General features: G+C 46.5%; 1 protein-coding gene across 5 annotated transcripts in view; it reads left to right on the top strand.

The window, feature by feature from the left end:
* Positions 1-12963, top strand: part of LOC134355786 (uveal autoantigen with coiled-coil domains and ankyrin repeats-like) — a 195030-nt gene that overhangs the window by 129240 nt on the left and 52827 nt on the right. For all 5 annotated transcript variants that reach the window (XM_063066198.1, XM_063066197.1, XM_063066195.1 and 2 more), the window contains exons 6-8: positions 2957-3027; positions 4276-4382; positions 5123-5304. In XM_063066198.1, coding sequence (XP_062922268.1) covers positions 2957-3027; positions 4276-4382; positions 5123-5304 — 360 coding nt within the window. The remainder of the gene's footprint in view (positions 1-2956; positions 3028-4275; positions 4383-5122; positions 5305-12963) is intronic.

The raw sequence follows: 12963 nt of genomic DNA, 5'->3' as shown, positions 1-12963 counted from the left end.
CACAGTAAACATAAACTGCAGGTCACTGGCTGCAGACGGCCATCACTGCAGGGCTTGTATACGTCTGGACAAAGAGGTGGGCAGGAAAAATAATACCCACCCAACAGACTGACTTTTCAAAACTTTCCTTCTGGAAAGCGCTGTAGGGCTATTGGTCGGGGTGGGGGAGAAAAACTTCATGCCATTTTAAAAGTTTCTTCCCCCAGGCAGTTAATCTGATCAACCACTGTAGCTCGCTGCCTCACTTTCCTGTATCTATAACCCCAGTCACTGCACTGCACAGTAAACACCTTAAACCACTGTTTATAAAGCTGTTTACATTATAAATACGTGCTGGTATTTATGAATATTTTGTTCTATATCCATACTTCAACCTCTTACATGAGACATGGCACATAATGAACGAAAGAACTGGCATTATCTTTTTACCGACTGAGGAACCTCAGATAATGGCCAAAACACCTGAGGTCTCCTCTTGCTTTTCAGAAGCCAAGAAGCAACCTTGGTCTCCTGCAACTTGGAGAAACTTTGAAATAACGATGGGTGGGACAGATGCGTAATGGTTAGCAGAACACAATTACAGTGACAGCGATTCTCGCTGCTGTCTGTAATGAGTTTGTGCCTTCTTCTCCTGACTGTGTGGGTTGCCTCCGGGTACTACTGTTTCTTCCCACATTCCAAAGATGTACAGGGTGGTAGGTTGAGTTGCTCATATGGGTGTAATTAGGCGGCACGGGCTTCGTGTGCTGGAAAGACCTGTTACCTAGCTGTATCTCTCAATTAGTAACTAAAAACAAGCTGGCAGGAGTCCTGACGGCAGTGTTCAGGGTGTGGGAACAGGAAGGAAAGTACTCCCTATCAACTGGTCTGGGTCACAAACAATTGGCTCATGAATCAACCAGCGTCTATGACAGAAGATAAGAGGGTTATTTATGAGCAGTTCAATCTGGCAGTCCAATATACTGCATGTTATTAGTCTGATTTTCAAATTTAAAGCAGAGGCTGACAGGTTCTTGATAAAGAAGGGCATCGAGGGTTACAGGGCGAAGACAGGAAAATGGGGTTAGGAAGGAAAATAAATCAGCCATGATCAAATGGCAGAACAGTCTTGATGGCCCGAATGGCCTAATGGTTATCCTATGTCTTATGGTCTATAAAATCCTCCTGCATTTCGCAAATAACTGTGAGGAAGTTTTGGTGTTCTGTGTGAGTGGAGGTGTAAATTCCTAATATCTGTATTAACCGTCTCTGCCCTGGGAAACGAGTCTCTGGCTGTGCACTCAATGACAGAGAAACAAACAACCCCTCCAACTGGTACAGTGGTCTTAGACTGCCCTTCATCTTGTTTGAGATCTTCCTTCTGTCTTCATCACCATCATCATGTGCCGTCTCGTATGACGCAGATGGTCATTGTCTCATGATAATGATTATTGTTAGAAAATTTTTGTACAGAAGTGGTTTGCTATTGCCTTCTTCTGGGCAGTGTCTTTACAAGATGGGTGACCCCAGCCATTATCAATACTCATCAGAGATTGTCTGCCTGGCGTCAGTGGTTGCATAACCAGGACTTGTGATCTGCACCAGCAGCTCATACGACCATCCACCACTGCTCCCATGGCTTCACATGGCCCAGGTTGGAGGGGGTGTGCGTGCGCTAAACAGGTGCTACACCTTGCCCAAGGGTGACCTGCAGGCTAGCGGAGGGAAGGAGTGCCTTACACCTCCTTTGGTAGAGATGTATCCATACCCGCCATCTTATTATGTCAGTAGGTCTTTTGAAAGTAACGTGCAAGTGGAAGATTCCTTAAAAACTTTGGATTGTACTGTTTCTCTGTACTGCAGTTTACCCTGGCTTTGGTTCAGCATCGTTCTCCTCAAAGCTTTAGGAAGTGACTAATGCAAGATAAAACCATATCTTGTGAAACCATTTGAATTAGATCAGTGTACATAGTCATAAGTCGTCACTGTGCAGAAACAGATCCTTTGGTCTATTGGATATATCTTGTTTTCTGCCTTGTCCCCATCCACCTGCACCCAGACCATATCCCTCCAAACCTCTCCCATCCAGGTACCCATCCAAACTTCTCTCCAATTGAATCTGCATCTATCGCTTCCACTGGCAGCTCGTTCCTCACTTGCACCACCCTCTGAGTAAAGACTCTGCCTTCAGATTCCCCTTGGGTGTCGCGGTAGGGTAGGGGTTAGCGTAAAGCTTTACAGCGTGAGGTGTAAGATCGCGGTTTGGTACCCGCCGCGGACTGGGAGCATGGTATTTTTATTGACTGTGATACAGTACGGAATAGGTCACTGTCCCTTCGAGCCACGCCATCCAGCAATCGCTTCATTTAACCCCAATCACAGGACAATTTACAGTGACCAATTAACTTACTAACTAGTACTTTTCTGGAATTAGGGAGGAAACCAGAGCACCTGGAGGACACCCAGTCACAGGAGAGTGTTACCGGCAATGGTGGGAATTGAACCCACATCGCCTTTACTGTAAAGCGTAGTGCTAACCGCCACTCTGCTCTGCCGTCCCATATTGCGTTGGCTTTGGAAGTGATCTGGCCTATGAGCTGCCTGTGCACAGATTAGCTGCTGTGTTTCCTAATCTGAGGCACAGGCCTGCGGTGAAAAGCTCTTTATTGATTGTTCGGCATTTCAGGGAGATTTGAAACCATGACAGGAATATATAAATGCAAGGTTCTTGTTGTTTTTCTGGCCCTCCCTCTCTTTGTTTGTCACTGTCTCTGTCCCATCCTCTCTGTTACCAAAGATTTGCTAAAATGCTAAAACAATGCTTGTGTTATTTTGGTGGCAACTTGAGCTACTGGGGGCAGTTTGGTGTTGGATTCAGCCTATCAGGCTAAACAAAAGTCCAGTTCATTGCTGCCAGACTCCTCATGAATTAACTGTAGTGTTGTAACTCCCTTTCTACTCGTGCCCTGTGTTTCAGCTGTTGCTGGGTGTGCGTCGTGTGTGAAGCTACTCTTGGACCACGGAGCTGTTGTCAACGTCAAAGATCAGGTAAGTGTGCAATGGGGCAAGTGTAATGAACGCTATGGGGCAGCGATTGCAGGGAAGTGAATGGGCAGGGGCTGTGAATACCTCTGGAGATGTGAATGGGGTAATTGTGATGAATGCCTCTGGAGATATGAATGGGGCAAGTGTGAAACAGGATTGTGCGATGGGGTGTTATTAACCACCTCTGGTGATATGAATGTGATTAATGCCTCTGGGAATGTGAACTGCAATAAGTTTTTTTTGCGTGTGTGCGCGAGTGTGCGTTTGCGTGTGTGTGCGTGCGTCCGTGATGATGTCTTTTTCATGGCTTTTACAAGGCGCGGAGCGAGAGAGAGACTATGTGGTGCGCCACTCCTCACACAGATATTTTCGCAGTATTTTTCCCTTTATTTTACGAGGTCGAGTTGCGATCTCGACACTCAACCCGGCACGGATGGAAAGCGTACTTGGGAGCGGACCCGACTGGTTTCGAACCCGGGAACCTCCGCTCCCGGGTCCGGCCCTGATGTCATTGCACCACCAGCCGGCCCACTACAATAAGTTCAAAGTACATTTATTATCAAAGCGTGTATACATTATACAACAAGATGGATATAGTAGAAAACAGGCTGAATTGGGCAACTCAGTCATGTTACCAGGCTAACAGCAAGATGTGTTAGATGAATTATTTAGCGATCCAAGTTCAAATCCTGGCACAGAAGCTGGAGAATTAAGTAGTTAAGTTGCAGACACAAGATTCTGCAGTTTCTGGAAATCTTGAGAGCGAGAGAGTGAGAGAGAGAGAGAGACTCACACAGACACACACTCTCTCTCTCTCTCTCACTCTGCTGGCGGAACTCAGCAGGTCAGGCAGCGTCAATGAAAATGAATAAATGTGATGTTTTGGGCCGAGCCCTTCATCAGGACTGGAAAAGTGCTGATTGGCAACTCCTGCGAGACTGCTAGTGTCAAACTGTATTAGTCTCTGCCGTTCCTATGGACTCATCAGCTTGCCCTCCATATAGTACGGCCCTGGCTTGCGTATCACGTAAACCGCTAGGATGAAACATCCACGGTCGACCCTGACCAGCGGCGGGCCTCCTGTCGGAGGGGCGTTGGTGTATTGTTGAGTCCTGTGGAGAATGGAAACGGGTGTGTGTTGGTGTGGGTGAGGTGCCTGTCGAGCAGGCAGCTATGTCATATGCACTGGGGAACTAGCTGGAGAAGCTGTGATTTTCCTCACTGCCTTTGTCGTCTTTGTCTTGTGCTCAGGATGGAGGGACCCCTCTCCTGCTGGCTGCCCAAGCGTGTCATCCTGTGGCCTGTCGGCTCTTGCTGGATCGCGGAGCAGATATCAACTCCAGGGATAACGAAAGCAGGTAACTGGGAAAGAATCTGCAGGTTTGAACAAAATGTATCACATCTAAATTCCACTATTAAATGTTGTCCAGTGGACGATGTGCGGTTGATTCTTGCTGAGGTGCACAGACCAGAGGCAATCCCAGTTAAAGATAACTCAAACGATTCTGCAGATGCTGGAAACCTTGAGTAACGCACGCAAAATGCTGGAGGAACTCAGCAAGTCAGGCAGCATTCATGGAGAGAAATGAAAGAGTCGATGTCCCGAAGAAGGGTCTCGGCCTGAAACGTCGACTTTGATGTGTGTTGCTTGAATTTCCAGCATCTGCAGAATTCCTCGTGTTTGAATTCAATTGACTTTTTTTCTTACATCCTTCACATACATAAGGAGTAAAAATCTTTACGTTATGTCTCCATCTAAATGGATCACAACAAATTAGATTGGGAAGGCCAGAAGTCCATCTTATCATATAAGAAGTTCGTTCAAGAACCTGATAACAGTGGGATAGAAGCTGTCCTCGAGCCTGGTGGTGTGTGTTTTCAGGCTTTTGTATCTGCTGCCCGATGGGAGAGAGGGGAAGAGAGAATGTCCAGGTGGGTGGGGACCTTGATCTTGCTGGCTGCTGTCCGGCACATTGTCATTAATCAGTGGTTTTCCTGTACCGATCTCCAGGGAGCATGGTTACTGAACTCGAGGTCAAGGTTTCCGAGCTTTGGGAGGGGGAGCTGCTTTTGTTGACCTGATTATCCGTTGTTTCAGGACCGCGCTGATGCTGGGCTGCAAGTCGGGTTGCAAGGAGGCGGTGGAGGTCCTGTTAAATCATGGAGCGGATGTGAGTCTGACGGATCAGCATGGGCACCAGTGTCTCCACTACGCGCAGCTCTCTAAAAACCCCGAAGTGTTGACTTTGATCAGAGCTGCGGTGGAGAAGGCGGTTAAAGGTGAGTTGATATTGATGTACACAATGATAAATCTGCTGAAGTCTGGATGGACTGTCTTGTAATTCGTGCCGTGGGACTGATAGCTGTGATCTGAACTGGCAAACCACTTACAGTACCATGCAAAAGTCTTGGGCACATATCGGTAGCTGGGGTCCCTAAGACTCCTGCACAGTACTGTATTTGTCAATGTGGAGCTGAGAACAAATTTGTAAATGTAGTGGGAGCAGAGGATGTTGGGATTAGTGAGGGTTGGAGCGCTGTGGGAGGGGTGTAGGACGGGTGGCAGAGAAGGGGTAAAGAGGATGGGGGGGTGGTGTGGATGCAGACACACCCAGCCCTGAGACACCAGGCAAGGTCATTTGATTCCAAACAATTGGTTTATTGATCATTACAGAATGTCTCTCTGGTGCTTCCTGCTCCCTCCCCTCTCCCTTCCCCTTTTCCCAACCATGATTCCCCTCTCCCTGCCCCCTTCCCACTCTCAGTCCTCAACAGAGACCCATATCAGATTCAGGTTTATTATCTCTCACATATGTCATGAGATTTAATTCTTTTTGTGGCAGTACAGTGCAATACATAAAATCACTACAGTACCGTGCAAAAGTCTTGGGCACCCTAGCTATATACTGTATGTATGTCTGAGGCTTTGGCACAGTACCGTACTTTGTAATTTATTTTGCTTCCTCTTGTCCTTATTGTATGAATCAGAGGATCCTGGATCCAGGGGAGTAGACCGATGCTCGGTACAGTATTGAAGATATTGAATTCTGCAGATGCTGGAAATTCAAGCAACACACATCAAAGTTGCTGGTGAACGTAGCAGCAACTCTAGGAAGAGGTACAGTCGACGTTTCAGGCCGAGACCCTTCTTCGGGACTTTTAGTTAGTCGTGACGAAGGGTCTCGGCCTGAAACGTCGACTGTACCGCTTCCTAGAGATGCTGCCTGGCCTGCTACGTTCACCAGCAACTTTGATGTGTGTTGCTTGAATTTCCAGCATCTGCAGAATTCCTCGTGTTTGAATTCAATTGACTTTTTTTCTTACATCCTTCACATACATAAGGAGTAAAAATCTTTACGTTATGTCTCCATCTAAATGTGCAGTGTGCAATCATAGTAATTAATAAAAATGATAATTTATAATAAATAGAACAGTCAATGTAGCATAGATATACATTCAGATCAGCATGAGTTAATCAGTCTGATGGCCTGGTGGAAGAAGCTGTCCCGGAGCCTGTTGGTCCTGGATTTTATGCTGCGGTACCATTTCCTGGATGGTAGCAGCTGGAACAGTTAGTGGTTGGGGTGACTTGGGTCTCCAATGATCCTTCGGGCCCTATTCTCACACGCGTCTTATAAATGTCCTGAATCATGGGAAGTTCACAACTACAGATGTGCTGGGCTGTCCACACCACTCTCTGTAGAGTCCTGTGATTAAGGGAGGTACAGTTCCCATACCAGGCAGTGATGCAGCCAGTCAGGATGCTCTCAATTGTGTCCCTGTAGAAAGTTCTTAGGACTTGGGGGCCCATACCAAACTTCTTCAAGCATCTGAGATGAAAGAGGCACTGTTGTGCCTTTTTCACCACACAGCAAGTGTGTATAGACCACATGAGGTCCTCAAACCTTAAGCTGTTTACCCTCTCCACTCCAGATCTATTGACATCAGTAGGGGTCAGCCTGTCTCCACTCTTCCCGTAATCCACAACCAGCTCCTTTGTTTTTGTGACATTGAGGGAGAGGTTGTTTTCTTGACACCACTGTGTCAGAGAGATGACTTCTTCCCTGTGGGCCACCTGGTTATTGTTTGAGATAAGGCCAATCAGTGTAGTGTCGTTGGCAAATTTAATTAGCAGATTGGAGCTGTGGGTGGTGACACAGTCATGGGTATACAGGGGGTAAAGGAGGGGACTCAGTACACAGCCCTGAGGGGCTCCTGTGTTGAGAGTCAGAGGGGTGGAGGTGAGGGAGCCCACTCTTACCACCTGCTGGCGATCTGCTGTGCTTCAGAGGCATTGTCTTTCATCTGAGGCAGTCTTATTCACCCTGAGGGATTTGAGATCACGAGTGTCCTGTGCCCAGTATTTTCCCTATAGAGTCATAGAAAGTTCAGTACAGAAACAGGCCCTTTGGCCCATCTAGTCTGTGTTGAACCATTTAATCTGCCTACTCCCATCGAACCTGCACTGGGACCACAGCAATCCATACCCCTGCCATCCATCTACCTATACAAACTTCTCTAAAACGTTGAAAACACCACTTGTGCTGACACCTCGTTCCACGCTCTCACAACCCTCTGGGTGAAGATGTTTCCCCTCATGGTCGTCTTAAACTTCTCACCTTTCATCCTTAAACCATGACCTCTGGGTCTAACGGAGTGAAGGGGGGAACGGGTCTGACGGTGTGAGTGGGGGGAGACAGGTCTGAGGGAGCGAATGTGGGGGGGAACGAGGATGACGGGTCTGATGGAGCGAATGGGGAAAGTGTCTAACAGCAAGCAGTGCATATACTCTCCACTACACATCTCGAGAGGTTTGTTTAAATCTTAGATGACATTTAATTTTCACAAGTTTCTCAGCAAGTAGAGGTGCTGGCCTGCTTTCTTCATAATGGCACATGTGCTGGACACAGACCAGATCCTCTGAAATGATACCACCCCCGAGGAATTTTAAGTTGCTGCCCATCTCCACCTCTGATCCCCCAGTGAAATCTGGCTTATGGACTTCCGGTTTCCTCCTCCTGAAGTCAACAGTCAGCTCCTTGGTCTTGCTGACGGTGAGAGGTTGTTGTGGAACTCTCAGTGGTGAGTGGAGTTATCCACGCTGGTTCAGGAGCCTGATGATTGCAGGATAGTGACTGTTGCTGAACCTGGTGGTGTGGGACCCAAGGCTTCTGTACCTCTTTGCCAGATAGTTGCAGTGAGGGGAGAGCGTGGCCTTGGATGGTGGGTGGTCCCTGATGGTGGATGCTGCTGGGGTAGCGTTCCATGTAAATGCACTCAGTGCGGGGGAGGCCTTTGATGTGATGGACTGGGTTTCATTCATTATTTCTCTGTAGCTTTTTCCTTTCTTGGTGTTTCCGTACCATGCCGTGATGCAGCCAGTTAGGATACTCTCCGGTGCGCATTTATGGATGGTTCTCCATGATTCATACTAATCATTCCATACGCAAGTGCATCAAGGCAGTACACAAGGACAACAGAATGAAGAATATCGTGTTACAGATGCAGAGAAGGTGCAGTGCCATGACAGGGCAGACTGAAGGATCAGGAGTTCATTGTACAAGACGTCCAGTCGAGAGTCTGATAACAGTGAGATGGTAGCTATCATTGAGTCTGGTAGGACAGATTCCCAAGATTTTGTCTTTCTCCAGTGGGAGGGGGCAAGAAGACAATCTCTGGGGTGGACGTGCTACTTTATTATGTTGGCTGCTCTCCTGAAGCAGTGGAATTGTTGCCATTATCATCATTATGTGCCATGCCATACGATGTGGGCGATCATGGTCTCGTGACCATGATTGCTCTTGGCCAACTTTTCTACAGAACTGGTTTGCAGGTGCCACCTTCTGGGCAGTGTCTTTACAAGATGGATGACCTCCCCCCCCCCCCCCCCCACCGCTCCAGCCACTATCAATGCTCTTCAGAGACTGTCTGCCTGGCGTCAGTGGTCGCATAACCAGGACTCGTGAGATGAACCAGCTGCTCATATGTCCGTCCACCACCTGGTCCCATGGTTTCATGTGACTCTGATCAGGGTGGGGAGGTGGATAAGCAAGTGCTACACCTTGCCCAAGGTTGACCTTCAGGGTAGTGAAAGGAAGGAGTGCCTTACGCCTCCTTTGGTAGAGACATATCTCCACCCCGCCACCCGTGGTGTAATTGCAGACCGAGTTAATAAAGGGGAGGTTGGTTTTGGCGATGGATTGGACTGTGTTCACAAAGCTCCCTCAAAGAACCAGCAGAGGCATGATGAAGGGTCCTGACGAAGGGTCTCGGCCTGAAACGTCGACTGTACCTCTTCCTAGAGATGCTGCCTGGCCTGCTGCGTTCACCAGCAACTTTGATGTGTGTTACAGAGGCATGATGTTGTGATTTTGGTCTGCCAACCCTTCAGCAGCTTTCCATGAAGATTAGATACCAATACAAACCAAGGCATTGTGGTGATTTGTTACTTTAACTGCTCATTGTAAATGCAGATTGTTGACGTACAAAGCCATGATGGGACTCTTAATTGGGCGATGCACCTGACTATAAATTATCCAGTTTATTCACTGTTGATAGATTGGAGCACTTTCATGTGTGACTAGAGTAGAGTTTTATCCGGTGAAGTGAACTATAATTGTCTGAGGGGGGAGAAAAAGCAGTTATTCATGATTTATGAGGCAGCTAATGTCTTGAAACAATCAATGTGTGCATTTTCCTAAATCAGCTGAATAAACCATTCATGTGAAGGCACAGTGTGTGGTCCATGTCATGTACATAACCATCAAATGAGACCGTGTGTGGAAATGTGAATGAAGGAGAGGAGGGGCAGGTTCTGTCTGCGGAAGGAGTGGTCATGCTTCTGGTTATGGGCCCATAAGTTAGAAAGGAAATTTGGTCACCTTGGTCACTGCCGATGGAGTTCAACCCAGAAAAGTGTGAAGTGATACACTTTGAATTGTCAAACTTGAAGGCAGAGAACAAGGTTAATGACAGGATTCCTAGCTGTGTGGAGGAACAGAGGGATCTTGGGGTCTAAGTCCATAGATCCCTTAAAGTTGCCACAGCAGTTGACAGGGTGGTTATGAAGGTGTATGGTGTGTTGGCTTTCATTAGGGGATTGAGTTCGAGAGTGGCGAGTTAACGTTGCAGCTCTATAAATCCCTGGGTTAGACCATACTTGGAATATTGTGTTCAGATTTAGTCGCCTCATTATAGAAAGAACGTGGAAGCCTTAGAGGGTGCAGAGGAGATTTACCAGGATGCTGCCTGGATTAGAAAGCATGTCTTACGAGGATACATTGAGTAAGCTAAGGCTTTTCCCTTTGGAGTGAAGGAGAAAAAGAGATGGCTTGAAAGAGGTGTACAAGATGAGAAGAGAAGAGAAGAGGTAAGAGGGGAGTCAGAATGGCTTCTGTCCTCACCTGCCCATCACTTCCCTTCAGTGCCTTCCTTCCCTTTCTCCCATGGTCCACTCTCCTCTCCTATCAGATTCCTTCTTCAGCTCGTTACCTCTTTCACCTATCACCTCCCAGCTTCTTACTTCATCCCCTCTTCCCCCTCTGCCCACCTTCCCCACCTCCACCGGTCTATAACTTCCCAGCTTGTGCTCCATCCCTCCGCCGGCTTCTTCCACCTTCCTCTCCAGTCCTCGAGCGGTCTTGGCCCAAAACGTCAAAGGTTTATTCTTTTCCATAGAGGCTGCCTGACCTGCTGAGTATCTCTAGCACTGTGTGTGTGTGTGTGTTTTTGTTTGTTTCTCCGGATTTCTAGATCAAAGTAAATTTATTATTAAAGTGCATATATGTCACCATATACTACCTTGAGATTCTTTTTTTTCCATTATCTGCTGGATTTCCAGCATCTGCTGAATCTCTTGCATTTATGAAGTGAGGCATACTTTGAGTGGCCACTGTCTGTGCACTCTGTAATCAAAGTAATAGAGGAGGAAAATCTTTATTAAAAATAATAATACTCCCTGGCCTCCCATTGCGATGAAAGGTGACTGGGTGGCTGAGTTATGAAAGTTGTGACGATATGCGTTCTGCCTTAAGCAGGTCCGTGCATTCCAAAAGAAACCCCTAAAGGAATGTAAATTAGGCAATTTTGTTTTGAACTTTCTATTCAAAACTGTCAGTACAATGTTAATCAAAGGGGAAGAATTTGTAACGTGCTTTGTATTCATTCAGTGCCTTTTGCTTTATCTTCTCCTGGTGTCAAGAATTTTTTTCCCTTGTGTAACTGGGTCATTTCACTTTAACAAAGCTGAGGTTTTTACTGGTTCTTTTCTTGCACCTGCTTTGATTTTAATTTTCAACTTCGGTAATTTAAGATCACTTCACTTATCAATTCCTACGCTTGCAGTCTCAACAGTGTTTTATATTCAAATGGAATTCATTTGACAAATTTTCTGGTTAAGTTCACACTTCTGTGAAGCTCAAATGAAATGTTCGGAGTGTGGTATTTAATTCATTTGCATATCTCATTAAATATTCTTTGTATTAGTTTATAAGCTTCTTAAAATAAGGTTGAAAGATTACAGAGAAAACTTACAAGGATGTTGCCATGTCTGGAAGACCTGAGTTAAAAGAGAAGATTGAATAGATTAGGGCTGTATTCTTTAGAATTTGGAAGATTGAGAGGAGATTTGATAGAGGTATGCTAAATTATGAGGGGTATTGATAGGGTAATGCAAGCAGGCTTTTTCCACCGAGGTTGACGGGGCGGGGTCGACAACCAGAGGTCATGTGTTAAGGGTGATAGGTGAAATATTTATGGGGAACATGGGAGGAAACCTCTTCACTTAGAGGGTCATGAGAATGTGGAATGAGCTGCTAGAGCAAGCCGAGCATGTGAGCTCGATTTCAATCTTTAAGTGAAGTTTGGATAGGTACATGGCTAGTAGGGATATGGAGGGCTATGGGCTGGGTGCAGGTCGATGGGAGTAGGCGGTTTAGATGGTTTTGGCAAGGGCTGTTTCTGTGCTTTTCTATGACTCTATGACCTTGTAAGAGGATAAGAAATAGGAAAAGGAGTTTCCAGCTGGCTTCAGTGAGTCATCAAACACTACAGAACAGAAACAGGCCTTTTGGCCCATCTCGTCCCTGCTGATCTGGTCTTCTACGTAGTCTCATTAGCCCACACCTAGAACATAACCCGCCATACCCCTCTGATCCATGTACTTAACCAAAATTCTCTTAAGAGTGGGGCACCACGGTAGTGTCGCGGTTAGCACAACGCCATTACAGTTTGGCTCACCAGAACGGTAATGTCGCAGTTAGCACAACGCTATTACAGTTCGGCGTGTCGGGAGTGCAATTCCGATGCTTTCTGTAAGAAGTCTGTACGCCCTTCCCCTGGGAACGTGGGTTTCCTCGGTGTGCTCTGATCCTCCCACATTCCAAAGACGTACAGGTCAGGAGGGGTTAATGCCCTGTGATTAGGCTGGGGTTAAAGAGGTGGGTCGCTGGGCAGCACAGCTCGTCGGGCCAGAAGAGCCTGGTCCACGCTGTATCTCAAAAAAAAACTAAAGGTGAAATGTTTCACTGAGTTATGGTTAATTTTCGATCTTGCTGCCAATTTCCATCACTATAGACATCTCTTGGAATCTGAGTTGTGTCTTAAGCCATTTAAACTCTAATATATAGTTACTCCTCCGCTTGCTCATACTGTCACACATTTTCCAGTGCTTTAATTTCCCTCGGTTGGGAAATTTTCATAATTGGCCCTATGTGCTTAAGGGGGAATGAATTTATTCATGTTATTCATTACTAGGCCATGGTGAATATTGTTAAGGAGGATGTGAATTTTATTCAGCATCCTGGGGATATGATTTCATATCCCATTATGACAGCTGGGGACTTTTAAGTTATTAAGTAAGTCTGAATTAGAAAGGATCCTGAACGAACTGATCTTGTTCACAAATATCATCAGGGAAAAGGTCTTCCTGGCTGCTGTAGT

The sequence above is a fragment of the Mobula hypostoma genome, chromosome 13, assembly GCF_963921235.1.
Source record: "Mobula hypostoma chromosome 13, sMobHyp1.1, whole genome shotgun sequence".
Lineage (NCBI taxonomy): Eukaryota > Metazoa > Chordata > Chondrichthyes > Myliobatiformes > Myliobatidae > Mobula > Mobula hypostoma.
Note: the sequence above shows the minus strand (reverse complement) of the source record. Positions and strands in the feature narration are given on the sequence as shown.